At 47.9% G+C, this 15,710-nt stretch overlaps 1 protein-coding gene across 7 annotated transcripts in view; it reads right to left on the bottom strand.

Annotated features, from left to right (window-relative positions):
• The window catches only part of AGAP1 (ArfGAP with GTPase domain, ankyrin repeat and PH domain 1), a 418,223-nt gene that overhangs the window by 107,404 nt on the left and 295,109 nt on the right, over positions 1 to 15,710 (bottom strand). For 5 of the 7 annotated variants that reach the window (XM_070422457.1, XM_070422459.1, XM_070422458.1 and 2 more), the window contains one exon: positions 14,974 to 15,132. The exons of the other annotated variants lie outside the window; for them this stretch is intronic. In XM_070422457.1, coding sequence (XP_070278558.1) covers positions 14,974 to 15,132 — 159 coding nt within the window. The remainder of the gene's footprint in view (positions 1 to 14,973; positions 15,133 to 15,710) is intronic. 7 annotated transcript variants of the gene reach the window in all.

Raw genomic sequence — 15,710 nt, 5'->3', positions numbered from 1 at the left:
TTCCGCACGTCTCAGAAACCCCATTCCTTTCCGCCACACCTGGGCCTGAACAATACCCCAGTCAGGGGGCTTGAGGTTGCTGGGCCGGACGCCCTCGCTCCTTGAGCCACCCAGCCCACGGGGAAGCTGTGAAGGGCTGGGTCCCACTGGTAGTCCATGCAGAGCTGTCTCACACACAGAGCCCTGGAACTCAACTAGGGCAACCACGCAGGACCACGGGGGAGGAAGCACATCACTTAGGAGTGTGACCATGACTACACATGGAGGGAGCGTGCGCGCGCGCGCGCGCGCGCGCGTGTGTGTGTGTGTGTGTGTGTGTGTACGCGTGCGATGGAATGCTGAAACACCAAGTATTTACTGACTGGACAAATAACTACCCAGTGCTGCCTGTGGGAGGTGCTCTCTTGGGGCCTGGGGAAATAGCAGCAAATACAACGGAAAGGCATTTTGGGTTTAAAAACCAGATATAGTTAACAGTGCAAGAACCTAACAGATGAATCCAACTGTAAGTACATAGTCACATGTAAGGCCACAGATTGAGGTGTGGATCTAAGAGGTATACAAAATATATTTACCTAAATTTGCATCATGAACTGCCTTCGGTACCTGTTTAATACCTGGATAATCCTTTAACAAAATAAACATTTTTGATGAAAATATGGGGGGGGGGAAGCCCCCACCTTTAAATTTGAGGGTAATTGTTCTACGATTTTTTTTGAAGTGTGAGATGACTTCTTCAACAGCGCCCGAAAAGAGAAAATTTCTCTTTCCTAAAATTTTGTTAACCTGCTGCTAATAACTAATGACTGTGCTGCATATTTCATGTAGATTCCAGGGCGGGGGTTACACTCTCACTTCCCCTGCCTGAAAACTGGACGTCATCCACCTACTCGTGTCCTAACTGGTGGCCGGGGAGCCCCACTGCAGACGCTCACTGGCGTGAAGAGCTGAGACATGGAGGTCACCTGCTCCTTGAATGTTGGCATCAACCTGGTGTGGTGTCAATGGAAGATGACTATACGATTAAAACAGTGTATTTTAAATATAGGGTGTCCCCCCAAATATGCACACCTTTAAGAGCTGATAGCTCAATGTATCTTTCTTTTCAGATGTAACCCATTGGAATTAACGATTCAAAGTGTGTATACATTTTTTGGGATACCCAGTATTTACAAGGTCACAGCTATGTAGCAGGTAGGATGACAGAAGGTTCCCCAAATCAGACAGCAAATGAACAGATCACAGTGGACTGTTCTGTTTCCACCCCAAATCTAGTTAGGATCTCTCCTCCTTGGCCGGAGCCGGACAGTTTCCCACACTTCGAGAGCTCTAAGCTCTGATGGAGGGCGGGCTGGCGTGGTGGGAGGCACGTGAAGAGCCCTGTCACCTAGGATACGGGGACACTGTTGATTTTTCTGGCATATACAAGGGACTCCGCTGGTGGGTGGCACCTGGGGAAACAAAGGCTCCATCTGAGGTGCTTAGAGGAACCACCTTAACGAGGGGAGGGCCCGTCCGGCTCTGCCTGGGACAATCCCAGTTTATGTCTGTTCCTGGTTTAATGATTATCATATGGGCACCACATCTCAACCCCACTCTGCAGTCATTTCTAAAAATGACAAGAAGAACACAGTTCAAAGGAAATCTAATCACCACGATGGCTCAGCTGTAGGCCAGTGAGCGGTTTCATAAAAACAGAAAAGCCGATCTGAAAACCTGCCCCCAAGTGTTTCATGCTATCGAACCTCATGACAACCTCCTGTCAGTCTCAAATCGAAAACACGCCTGCGACCGGTAGATGCTGGAAACTCTGTAACATGACACGTAATTTTAACGCAGACGAAAATCTGTCAAATATTATACTCGGGTAACTGTCTCCACCAACAACCCCATGGATGAAGACGCCACGAATAATATCTTCATTCAAAACCGCAGGAAAAAACACTGGTTGGTTTCTGAAGTGCTGTTTAAAGTACAGCCTTTTCCAATAGCTTAATAATAGTGGCCAAATGAATGGCTCTTATTTAGTATTTTCCATTTTTCTGAACGAGAAGCCATTCAAAGTGTAATGATGGTGTTTAAGATTAAACTTATTCCTGACAAAAAGCAACCACTGATTCAGCATTAACTCTAGAACATTCTCTTATAAAAGGATCTGGCTTCATTTGTACCACAATAGTTTTATCATACTAGCTCTACAACTACCTTGGAATTTGGGCTTTGTCCTGGCAAAAATAATACAATACAATAAAAGAAAGTGCGTGGAGATCCTGTGATGGGTTTGCTGTGAGTTTAAAGCGTTTTCTTTATCGCGGCTACAATTTTGTCAATATCGTTCAAGAGGATACTGTGGTGGATCTTTGGGGAAATTGCTGTAAAATAAAATGAAAGATAGGATTGTGTTCGCAAACATAATAACTGACATTTTTCCCATTTTCCTTAAGCAGAAGCCCAGTCCCCTGTGGCTGAGGGAAGGGTCAGTGGGAGAGCGACAGCCCCGGCCCAGAGGTGGATCTGTAGCTTGCTATTCATCAAAGGACCCCAGTTCCCATTCTTCCTGCCGGTGCCTTTTGTCCCCTGCAGGGAGGTGAAAAGGAAGACTGCCCACCAACCTCCCCAGCCAGGACGCGGGCCTCCTCCCGCTCTGCCCACCCCGATCCTCAGGAACACAATATTGCTCTTCTCCCCATGCCTGCAGAAGCTCTCCAATGACCCGTAATTGTCTCTTGAATATGCTCTGGCCAGAGGCTCCTGCCCACACACCTGTGATGTCCTTCAGCACAGGTGACCGGGACCCTGGCTGTCTCCTGCCGTCCCCGGGAGCCCATCGCTGGCTGGGGTGGGGGAGACGCCACGTCCCCACCAGAAGGGAGGTTTTCCAGGTGCTCTGGGCAGGAGACTGGAGAGAGGGTCTTCCTCCCCTTTCCAGGCCCACGGGGGTGTAACCCAGGTCACACATCCGAGTTCTCCCCATTTCCCACGGTCTTCAGCAAACACCCCATTCTGCAATTCCGAGCAGGGAAGGGCTGCCGGGAGTAGCTTCCGGGATATTTTTAGTGTCCCTCTGTTTCCCTGGCTCTGGCTCACAAAAGGAAGAAATAGGTATACATCATTTCTTCCATGAAATCCAAGTGCCTTTCCAATTCTAGATCTCAGGACTTCCTCACAGGGGAAGGTGTCTCTGACCTTGGGACAGCGGTGGTCTATGTGACAGGGATACCCCGCAGGCCAGAGAGGTGTGGTCTGGCTGGTGAACTCGGCCCCGCCAGGAGGCATGTGCGTTCGGGCAACTGAACGGACTTGGCACTTACCTGATGAGGATGAGTGGAAAATGAAAGCGAGAAGTTGCTGATACTAATGAGAAGAGCACGGCGCTTATGAGCTTACTATGGAAAAGGGGCACAGGAATGGAATTCACGGGTAAGCCCATGAGCAGATCCAGAGCCTGGGACACTCGTGGTATTCAAGGCCATCAGGTGAAGGAAGAAGGCAGAACGGTGACATGGAGACACCTGTGCAGGTGGGCGCACACGGCTTGGGCTTCCATCTGCAGGTCACACCCCTGATCCCTGCCAGCTGTGTGCCTTGGGAAAGTGATTCTAATTCTCTATGACTCAGTTTTCTCATTTAAAAATAAGGACAATAGTTCTACCTCACCAAGTTGTACAGGCCAGATCTAGAAAGTGCTCAATCCAAGTCAGCTCGTGGTAAATAATGACATTCTATAAAATCAGAGGGAACACCCACAGGGCAGACACGGACTGAGGCAGACCCTGCTCTAGGCTGTGGGAACAGAGATGTGGACTAGACAGCGTCCTCACCCTTAAGAAACTGTAAGATTACTCAGGGAAGATGACAGATAATAAAATCACTGAGTAAATTCTGCAGGTTGTTAGGAAGGGACAAGTGGTATGGAGGAAGCAGCGGAGAGGGCTGTGGCCACAAAGGCCTCATGTGTACGGTGAGAGGTTCCCGGCACAGTACGCGACAAGGCCCTGCGGTGGGATCACAGGAGACGGATGCTGCAGCCGGTTTGTAGGACAATGACACTTAGCACTGACATAAACATCTTCCAAGTTATTCCATAGAAAGCAACCTTTTCCTGGCTCCATGCTATCCCCTGGTAGGAGTTTACCAAAATGTATTTAACCAATCCCATGCTGCTGGTCATAGACGCTGTGTCCCATTTCTGAACTGTTTTCAGATAGAGCAGAAACGTAACATGTTAATAGTTAAAGCCAGTTACGACATAATCCAATTTTTGGAAATAAGTAAGAACACAGACAGATACACTGAAAAGGATATATCCCCCCAGACTAATACTTTACTGTTGGGAGTTTTTGTTTTGTTTTTAGCAGAAAGCTTCTCTGCACTTTTAATTTTTCTAAATTACAATGTTTTATAATCAAGGAAAAATGCAAAGTTGTTATTGCAAAAATCGAGGAAGGGAAATGGAAGTCAGCCCCTTGCTAGCAGGAAGAGGCGGGCCTTAAACAGGTGGACCGAACACACCGGACACCAATGTCATATTGTGCCCCAGCCACACGGTGACGTCACATCCATTTGCTGGGAGCACTTTTACACAGTACATTTATTACTGATGCTTCTAAAAAAGAATTTAAACATGAAAAAGAACATAATTAATGCAATTTTAAGGAAAAAAGGAATATTGTTTGAAAGGACAAATACATTCTTTTTTGAAAAAACAATAATCATCCAGGAACTTGTATTGCACTTTGGTTCACCGTATGGTGGGAGCCCACAGAGGACAGGTGCGTGAGAGCCAGATGCTGGCTCGGGTAATAACCCGGCCCTTGGCTGCTTTAGATGGTCTCACGTGATGGTAATTTTTCCAGAGCGTGTGGCCTGGGTGGATGTTCAGCTTCACAAATCTCATCTGGGGGCCTGACCCGTGTCTGGCTGGCGCTGATTGATGGGGGCCTGATGTGCCCCCAGACTTCAATTTCCTCTGTACCCCACCATAAAGGCGTCCTGCCCAGAGACAGAGAGCCCTGCTCCTGGACACAGGCTTTCCAGACGTGCTGATGTCCAAGAAAAGCGAGTCAGAAGATGCCCAGGTGCTGTTTGGGGAGTGGAAATGCTTGTTTTCCTTTTGCATTAATGCCATTTTTGATGTGAAATGAACAGAGGATCAACAGCTGTTGGAAAGTGGCCTTTCCAATCTCAGACAAACAAGCTTAACCCTTTGCGGTCGTTTGTCTACTCTCAGCCACCAAAGCTTTTTTACCGTTCCGGTCGTATGTCTGCTCTCAGCCACCACAGCAAGGAACCGTACGAATCTTAACTCTATTCATTCATGTATCAGTTCATAATTTCTTTGAAAGCTCTTAAGTGTCTAAGCGACCTTGTCACGAACCAAAACACTGCCCCGACAAATCGGAGATATCGAAACTCAATATAAACAAACGCGGTCGTTCCACACTCGCCATGCAAAACACCGTGGCGAGTCAGTTGCCTTTTGAGAGTGAAGAAATCGACAAGCTTCGGAGATACTTCGCAGAATTTCAAATAAAGCTTTACAAATTACGTTTAACTGTAATTAGGCATTTTCGCTTGTTAAGATATTTCAAAATAATACTCCAAACTGGCAAAAAGAAAGTTACCGAAAGAAGTGTACTGCGAATCTGAAAGTAACGATGAAGAGTTTTATTTTGGCACCTTGAATACTGACTCTGACGTAGAAAGTGATAACGTTTGTAGTGATTCTACTAGTAGTGACGTAGTTCCAAAAAAGAATTAATAAATCTTGTTTATCCTTCATAATCTTGCATGTTATGTATCACTGCTCTTTCAATGGAAATTAATTCCGACCAGTACGACACCCATGTCCAAATTTAATACGACCGCAAACGGTTAAAATTGTGAAATGCAGGAAGCAACTGTGTTTTCTAACTATACTATACATGGAAAATATTTCTAACGTAGTAATACTTATTCCAGTGATAATTTCAGAGTCCAGCTAGGAACGATTTACTGACAAATACGATGAAAAAACAGTGCCCACTGGAAAAGATAACCGACAGGGCTGTTAACGTGGTCAAATGCTGCAGAGAGCAACCCTCATATTAGACCCGAATTCTTCTGTTTTTGTTTTTAAATTTATTGATTTTTTTTAGAGTGAGAGTAAAGGGGAGGGGGGGGGGAGAGAAAGAAGGAGGGGAAGAGAGAGAGAGAAACATCGATTTGTTGTTCCACCTATTCATGCATTAATTGGTTGACTCCTGTACGTACCCTAACCAGGGATCAAACCTGGGGGCATTGGGGCAACACTCTAACTAACTGAGCCACCCAGCCAGGGCTAGACCTGAATTTTTGAACTACAGCCAAATAGGAAGATCAGTGTGGGAAATGTATGACATACTTATCAATAATATTAAGCCCCCAAACTGTGTTTTAGATGTAATTATAATTGTTTTCTTGTAAATATGTGCACATTTTAAGAGACACTGAAATATACATGGAAACACTGCCATGCCACTGTAATAAGATTTTAAAGTCCCACGGCAGAAATAATGTCGCAATTAAAATAGCATTTATAACTAAATATGTTTAACTGTTTCTTCATATAAAAGAGTAAAATTTTAAGTCATTTAAAATAACCATCTGTTTCTCCATGATATAAAAATTTTAGTATCATTGTATAATTAATATTAATATCGCTTTTTGTTAATAATCTTATCTGTCAGATAGTAAAGCAAAGATGTAATGAAAGATATATTCATGGGAAGAAGTTTAAGGATATAAAACCAAGGTAATATAAAGACACTAATAGAGAAAATGCACGGAGCGTTTGAGGATAACTCTGACCAACCACTACAAAGCTGTCTGTCAGCTGTATCCATCCATTCTCTCTCTCTCGCTCTCTCTCTCTCTCTCTCTCTTACTTGCATTTCCAGAACCCCTCCTCCCCCACCCTCACGTCTATTCCTTTCTTCCTGGTACCTGAAAATGTTAAGTCGTTTAGGCCTTTCCCTTTCTGCATGTATTTATAAATTCTGTAATAGGAAGTGAGGAGAAATTGTAAAGCAGTGGTTCTCAACCTTCTGGCCCTTTAAATACAGTTCCTCATGTTGTGACCCAACCATAAAATTATTTTCGTTGCTACTTCATAACTGTAATGTTGCTACTGTTATGAATCGTAATGTAAATATCTGATATGCAGGATGGTCTTAGGTGACCCCTGTGAAAGGGTCATTCGACCGCCAAAGGGGTCGCGACCCACAGGTTGAGAACTGCTGTTGTAAAGGATCTGACAGTATGATTGACTTTTCTTAAGTAATTATTTGATTCCTACATTGAGGACCTGAGCAAAGCACATGCCCTCCAGCCTTCTGAGCTCTTACAGCATTTTATGGCCCAAATAGTGCCTGTCTTCTCTGGGGCCACTTCCAAGTATACCTGGGCACCACTGCCCGAGATAACATGCCTACTACACGTTACAGTCTCAGCTGGGAAAATGCTTGGTAATTCACGCATTCCGGCCAGCCTTGGTTTCAGAATGCCAACATGAGTGTCTGAGCCAGCGCTCACCCTCATTTCACTTCTCTCCGCCGGACAAAGTACCTATACTTCAACTTGTTTACGGATTGTCTGTCCTCCTTCCCCTCTAGAGGCGGGGAACGCGGCCAAGGCCATGGGTGCCACACAGCAGGTGGTCCACACAGTTGTGGGAAAAATGAAATAAAATACCTGCTGGGAAATGCACCTAATTAGATCATCCCTACTGAACTTAGCGCGGTTTTACTGACGATTCTGAAACGGGTTGAGATAATCTAAGGAAGGAAACTCAGTTTTAAACTCTAGTCATTGTTTTAAACATGCTCAACATGCTTGTGATGGCCCCCTGTGGGTGCTGGAAGCTGTATCCATCCCAAACCACATGCTTTGTCTCAGGGGCACCAGCTATGCTGGGAAACAGATCCTGGAGCACCACCAAAGCATTTTATTATAAAAAACACTTAACCTGAAAAATGCAAAGAATTATATCACTTAAAACGGGCAGAGGCCTTGGAGCTCATTTTGCAAGCCCACCGCGCCAGCCGTCACCACTCGGCCCATTCCTCCTTGAGGAGGTTCTAGTGAAGACAGATAAGACAACAACACAGGGTAATAGGGTAAAAGTGGGGGCAGGGCGACCCCTTCTGATTGGGGAGGAGACAAGCAGGTGGACAGTGTAAGCCAGGTCTCCATGAAAGTAAGAAGAAAAGGAAGTCTGGAAAAGGGGGTAAAAGACCACAGAGCCGGAGCCTCCATCGTCTGGATCAGGGCTTCAGGATCTCGGCACTGCTGGCACTTGGGGCCGGATCACTCTTTGCTGGGAGGCACCATCCTGCACTCTGTAGATTATTTAAAAGCCTCTCCGCCTTCTTCCCACGAGATTCTAGTAGCATGCCCCCTCCCCTCCCAGCTGTGATAATCCAAGAACATGTGAGATACCATCAAATGTCCTGGGGAAGGGGCATGTAGCCACTGGTCTAGATGAAGATCCTGAGGGCCAGAGGGGCTGAGCAATGTGGTCCAGGTGTTACAGCAATTGGCAGCAGTATCCTTCTCCACCATCTGTTTAAAAGCATTTCTAGACTCTGCCAGGGAAAATGAGAATGGCTGGCCTTCAGGCATGAAACGCACTGCTCCCCGTTCTGATGTGCAGGGCAGCAGTTCCCCTGGTCAGCACCTGCTGCTAGAAATAGCTGATAGGAAGGAACTAAGGAGGCAAAGTACAAAGTACAAAGCCTGATTGGGAGGAAGAAAAACATACCCTTACCCCCTGCAGCCAGGTACCCCAGGAAGCTCCTGCTGTCTCCTTGGCGGCATGCGGAGAAAGGAAAGCAGGCTCTGAGCAGAGAAGGGGCCGGGGTCATCCCTTTAATTAGGCGACTAGCTGGCGAGGGAACAGACGCCGCGGCTGAGACAGGGAGTGCCCAGCGCTGAAAGATGAGAGCCCACGGGCCCTTTAACACTGAGCTAAGCGGAAGGTTGATGACAAACCCCAGGGAGTGGGTTCTGAACGCGCCGGCCAAGATTTGGGGGGAACGGTGATAAAGGAAAAGTTCAGGATAAGCGAGACGAGGGAAATGCCTATCTATATTATAGTTCCTTGAAAAGCAAGCCCTACAAGAAGGTAATCAAATTCTTAAAATACAATGTGTTCATGTTAAGTCTTCATTTCTTTCACGCAGAGCATAAAAGATAAACTTTGAAATCAGAAAGACCTGGGTTTGAATTCTAACTACTCATTCGGAGTGTGGTCTTAAGTTTCTCAGCCTCGTACCTCAGTGATCAACAGGGATAATGCTTCTCAGGGAAATGAGAGTTAGAAGCCGAGCTCCTGCCACAGAGTCAGATAACAACAAAGGCAGTCCATGTGGGTGGGTTCCTCTTTCCCCTCATTAAAACCCTCCTACATAGCAAGCCCCCTGGCGAGGGTCACACTACCACCACCTGCTGGTCACATCCTAAAATTGCCAGCATACTATCCAAGGAGGGAAAAAGTGCTCAAATGTAAAAGCAAAAACTGATGAACTGACAGCAGCCTGGGGACCCACAGCTGAAACACGTGCTGGCTCCATGGGGAGGGAGAAACAACAGTGAGTGCCAAAGCGGAAACCTGTGTTTCTAGCCTGTCATTAAAACAGCCACACAAAAGCATGCTCAGCGTGGGAAACAATATGTCAACGTTAGCAACAGCTCAAATGCTTCAGCGTCACAAACCATTGTCTGGTAACCACAGATTCTGACGGGAAGACACGAGATGAAAGGGTCAGAAGGAAATGCGCGTGAGCACGCACAATCTTCCCTGGAGAGGAGCGAGATGGATACGGTTTTATACTTGATGCTGACAAGGCTGGACGAGGGCCAGGCGGAGGCGGGCTGCGTGAGAGTCACTGGAAGCAATGCGATATATTGGCGGTGATGGCCAGTCAGTGTGGAAGATGAACAGTTGGAATGAAGCAATCGGCGGAGGGGTGGGGCTAGCAGAACAACCTGCCAGTCAAGAGGCGGGGATGCCTGGCTGCCACGGCAACAGCAACAGTTGAGGCCCTGGGGCCAAGGCTGGTACTCACAGAGTCCCGCCCGGATGGGGCCGCAGCGCAGGTGTGATGCATCTAACTGGCGTGTTGCCTTGGAGCAGTGGTTCTCAACCTTGGCTGCACATTAGAATCACCTGGGAATCTTTTTAAAATCCTGATTTCTGGGCCTCATCCTGTGGAAATCATGATTTTAAAAAGATTCCCAGGTGATTCTAATGTGCAGCCAAGGTTGAGAACCACTGCCTTGGAGTGAGCTATGACAGCCAGGTGTGCTACAGATGACTCCAGGGGTACCCTGCTACACACAGCAAAGCTAACTCTGGGCTAGTGCTTCTAGAGAAAATCACCTTTAGAAAAAGTGATTAATAATAAAAAAAAAAATCACACGCTCCCAATAAGATTCAAGAAAACCCTCAGCCAATAGCTGCTGCAGAGATAATTGCTCTGAACCTATCAATAAAGCTCAGCTGCCCCTCATTGACTGCAAACACCGATTTCTTTCACCCGGGATTATAAGTTGGTGTTCCCGGGCGCACTCCGGCCATTACGGTGATAAACAGTTTGAACCACAACAGGCTCTGACATGTAGATCAATTCTGGGTCCATAAAGAATCTGCACAAGGGGTTCCAGGACAGGAATTTACAGCCACCAGTTTTTATTCCCTCTCGCTGCAAAAATTACTTCTGTCAAACACTTAGGAGAGTGAGGAAAAATGTAAAAAAATTAATTTTTCATGGACTATGGGAACAGCCTTTTTCAATGCAGAAGCCCAAGATGAATATGTTTCTGCATTTAAAAAATTACGCCGAGCAGCACGCGGCGCTCGGTTGAGGGGGGACCCTGTCCTCCGAGCTGCCTGCGAGCCCGCAGACGCCAATTTGAAACCCTGAACGGAGCTGTCTGGGTTTTCTCGGAGGGCAGATGCAGGTCTCATGTTAGCAACGCCAAATTACATCAGACATTTAATTTTAAACCTCAGGTACTTAAATGCAAAGCCTCACAACAGCAATAGTCGTAAAGCAGTGGGGCACGCCAGCGCACAGGCGGATTCTTCCTTTCTTCCCCCCTTCATTTACCCAGAGCCTCCTCTTTTGTGCTTCGCACACTACAAAGTGATCTCCCTCATTAGGAGCTGCTCACAGCTGCTTACAAGACAGACCCCCGGGGTACCTGAGCCTGAGTGGGGAAGACTTGGCAAAGTTCTCTGGAGCCAAAGTCTTAATTCAGGGTGGACCACGGAGCAGAGGAAAATGGCATCCCAATGTTGTTATTATGATGATGTTTTACAATAAAAGCATATTCACTGATTCATGGGCATTTGAATTCAAAAGCTGCTTAGCTTCTCCTGTCCCTGCTGCTAGCACAGTGTAGACTTTTTATGACTCCAACATCCAAACTGAAGACTAAGGGGAAAAAGATAAAAACGATTTAAAAAAAAAAAAAAACAGAGAGAGAGAGGGAGGGTGGGGTTTGTATCAACTGCCACCTACAAAGGAAGAGCGCGGCAGCCTGCTTGTGTCTTTGTGATTATTTTCCAAGCACGGAAGGGAGTGTTGGTGCCCGAGTTGAGGTCTTGCAGTCCATTCATAAATGCGTTTTCTTGAAGTCGCTCGTCAGATCCTGTGCCTGGACATTCATTAACAATGGCTCAGGTCTGGCCCCTTGGCGACTCATGAAGGTAGGGATGGTGCCACCAGGAGGCCAGGACGTTAGATGCCCTCACCGCAGGCAGACAGGGCTTCTCAAACCCCCAGGTGTCCCGGGATCACCTATGGGGCTTGGTAACATGCAGTTCCGATCCAGTAAATCTCGGGGGAGCCTGGGACCCCGCTTTTCTAGCCAACTTCCAGGGGCTGCCTATGACCATTTGAAAAGCAGGATTTAGAGCAGGGGCGGGGAATGTCCGGCCCGCGTGCCATATAAGGCTCACAAAATCATTTGGTCTGGCCCTGCTAAGGCGCTAGGAGTGAGTTAATTAATTGTTTGACCAAATAGAGCAGGCTAATTTTTAAGTCAGTAATTCTGTATGACCCATAAATAATGTTATAAATATCCAAATGGCCCCTGGCAGAAGAAAGGTTCCCCACCCCTGATTCAGAGGGTGGTTCTCAAACCTTAGCAGGCAGCATCAGTGCACGGAGGGCTTGTTCCCACACAGGTCAGAGAGCCCCTCCATTTTAAATTCAGTCTGGATGGGACCTAAGAACCTGCATTTCCAGTCTGTCCCCTAGGGGGCGCTGCTGCCGCCTGTCTAGGAAGCACACCGTGTGTTGCTCCCTGAGGTCTGGAAAGAGGCCACCTGAATTTGCATCCCTGCCCTTATGAGGGTGTGACTTTGGACAAGTGATACTGAAAGGAGCCTGCACAGTGTCTACTCCCTGAGGATCAAATGACATCATCCACAGGAAATCCTCAATAAATATTAGCTCCTATTACTACCACTGTGGTATCACTGGATTTTTCTATTTAAAATGTCAGCTGTCAGTTAGAAGACGGTGTTTGGGGCTCTCATTGCTCACCCCGCTCCTCTCAGCTCTCCTGCTGTTGTCCGGCTCACACTCTCATTTTACTGCAGCTCCTCGGTTCTCCCACCTCCTGGGGCCTCCGCTCCAAGTCTTTGTCCAAATTGCCTCAGTGCTTATAATAACTTCCTCCTGTGGCTTTGCACAAAAAAGCCCGCCTGGTTCTTGAAGCTTCGCTCAAGTTTGATGCTCTTTGGTTAGTTTTCCTTGATTAACTCTACCGGCACCATTTCAACAGGCTTTCTCTCAAGTTCTCCATCCACATCCCACAGCAGGCTGGTACCAGACACAGACTTGGGTTTCTCATCTCCTTGCTCCCTAACATTGGGGAGCCTAACTAGTCTTTAGCAAACATACTACATGAATTAAGAAAGGTGACCCCAGGGCATTAATATGAGAGATCACTCTGCAAATTAGAAACAGCATTCTTACACAGGTGACCTTGCTCTCCTACAGGTGTTTTATAAATACGTGTGCGATCAACTTCTGTGGGAAGAAACTTCCAACCACACCAAGGTCAGGAAATAGCGTCTTTTCAGGGTTTGGTGGCACAGCCCATGGCGCACAGGTGCAGCCAGGCACAGAGCTATGAAGGCAAGGCACGCAAGCCAGTGAGCCTTTGTCCAGGAAAGAACTGTGCGGAAGCCCAAATAGATTGGATTTTAGATTAATGTGCTGCTTTCAACATCTTTTCTATAAAAATATTCTGAATGTAGGGAAGGCAAAGATTGGGGGTGATGCCCTTTTTTAGAAATTTGTTTTTCTAACCTCCCTTCTTCCCAATGGGGAATAACTGTAAGAATAAGACTTCTGTGGTATTTCTGGATTTTTTTCTGTGATTCCCACAGCACCTAGGGGGCAGAACCTAAAACTGTCCCTCTACAACCAGGCAGTGTTGTAGAAGGTGGGGCTTGGGGGGGACATGTGGATTAAGAGTTCCTCCCACCCTCCAAGGTAGAAGCCACCTCCACGGAAGGTGGCGACAGAATAACCCCAATCAGCTAGTAATACTAACACTAAATGAAAAAATCAATGCATTTTCAAAGTATCTGATAATTCAATAATTAAATCCGTGAACTTCCTGCTCCTTTTAAGATAAGTAACGCCTATAACAATAGAAGATGCTCAGTACGGAAGACGCAAACAGGTGTTGTGCTGCGCACCTCGCAACAACGCAAAGCGGGGGAAGGACCCCCAGGCAGCAGGTGTGAATGCAGAGGCTCACGGAGGTGAGGGACCTCCCGAGGCCTCCTGGGCAGCAGGTGGGGCAATGACAGTGGCGCTGATGTGTGACACAGGAAGGCCCCCAGGCCTCTCGGGCAGGTGATGGCTGGGAATGCAAGGTGCCCCATCACAAGGGAGTCATTTACAATGAGGAGGATCCTGCGCATCAGGGCTCTCAAGGGACAGTCATGACCTCAGACGAAAGCAGAGAGCTTGGAAGAGTCCCTTCACAGGGCGAAGGCCACCCCTGTCCTCTCCCGCAGCACCAGAGCTGGGTGCTGGCTCGGGGACGTTCCACTCCAACACCAAGCCACCGCCTGTCCAGGCCCTCCTTTCCTCAGCCTCCTGGGAGCGGCCTTTACGGACTCCCCATGTCCTCCTCCTGGGTCCGGGGACGTCTTCCTTTAAGGCCTGGTGTGGAGTCACCAGAATATGGATGGTGTTTACCTGCAGCAGCAGCTGGTGGGTCTACAGGGAAGACCTGACGCTGAATCTTTTAATTAGAACAAATTATGCTAAAATTACTCGAAAGCCCTGTCTGATAGATGACATACAACGGTGGGAATTCCTTAAACACCAGTGAGCAGGCCACAGGCAAAACGCCAATAGGCAGAGCGGATGCAGGAAGCCAGCAGCCCGACGCTGCAGGACTTGATTGGCGCACACCCATCAGGGCAGTGCATGTGTTTCCCAAATAGCTGGGCCCACAGAAAAGGGGGAGACCCTCCAAGATTTCCAGGATATACCGGGAATATTGGAGAATGACTTGTGCATTTTCCTTTGATGGAAACCCCCCTAAACAATACAAAAGGAGCACTGATGGAGGGAGCCGAGTGCAGAAAGTGAGATCCAGGGCATGAAGTCTGCCGTTATCTCTCAGCTCTGCCGTCACGTGAGCCTCAGTAAGCTGCTTGCCCTGTCTGCCTGCGGCCTCAGTTTCCCAATCTGTCAAGTGGATATGAACAGTTACACCTCCCTGAATCAAAGAGGAACAAATGAGCTGACATGGGCGACACAGCCCATCAAGGAAGACTGTATGTGCGGGGCCGACACGTTGCCCCACGTGCTGCTACAGAGGGGAATGCGGAGAGCTCAGGGCGCCGAGTCCAGCCCCTGGCCTACAACCGAGGGCCGTGAGGTGGCCGCGGGTCCGTGGGGCCGCGTCCTCTCTTACCACTGCTGATGGCCGAGTTTGCAATGACCGTAGCCTCACTCCACTGGTCGGCACTGGAGACAGAGTAGGACCGCTGCTGCATGCCGTCCGGTCGGCTGTTGAAGGAGCCCAGGCTGATGCCGCTGGCCATCTGAGACCCAGATGCACTAGTGACATTCCCTAGGAATAAACAAGTCGGGTGAACACGCTGTGGACTGCAGACCCCAGAAGCCAGCTCCAGTTAGTCTAAGGGGCCTACGCACCTGCGCACAGTGGGCCCTGGCAACGGGAGAGCTGTCGTCCTGCTTACGCGGAGGTGGAAGCTTCACACAAAATAATATTCAGAGGAACGAGAGGGTGCAGTGAGTCTTGGGTGCTTGGCAAAGCATGATGAGGGGCTAATGCCTCAGATGACTGCGCCCGGAACAATCCCACACAAAGACACCCGGCACAACAACCGTCTCTAGATGGAGCCCAGGTGCAGACAGGAGACACTCTTTAGGAAAAAGCCAGCAGGGAGGGCCCTACAGGAGCTGCCGTGTGATAATGACCGCCAAACGGGAGTCAGTTTTGGTGCCAGAGAATTGTGTCCACAGTGAAGATATACTTGACAATCCACACAAACCAAAGTTCCTGGATGCATGTGCAAGGAAACCAGGCAAGTTTACCCTTGACCTTGAAAAGACGAGTCGGAGGAAAAACAACCTTAGCCGCTCCATGGCGCACATGGAGGGTGATGAGAAAGATTCCATTGTAAC

Source organism: Myotis yumanensis, unplaced genomic scaffold (assembly GCF_028538775.1).
Source record: "Myotis yumanensis isolate MYYU_CA2020_CCGP unplaced genomic scaffold, mMyoYum1.0.hap1 SCAF_8, whole genome shotgun sequence".
NCBI lineage: Eukaryota > Metazoa > Chordata > Mammalia > Chiroptera > Vespertilionidae > Myotis > Myotis yumanensis.
The sequence above is the reverse complement of the archived record's forward strand: the minus strand, read 5'-3'. Positions and strand labels throughout refer to the sequence as shown.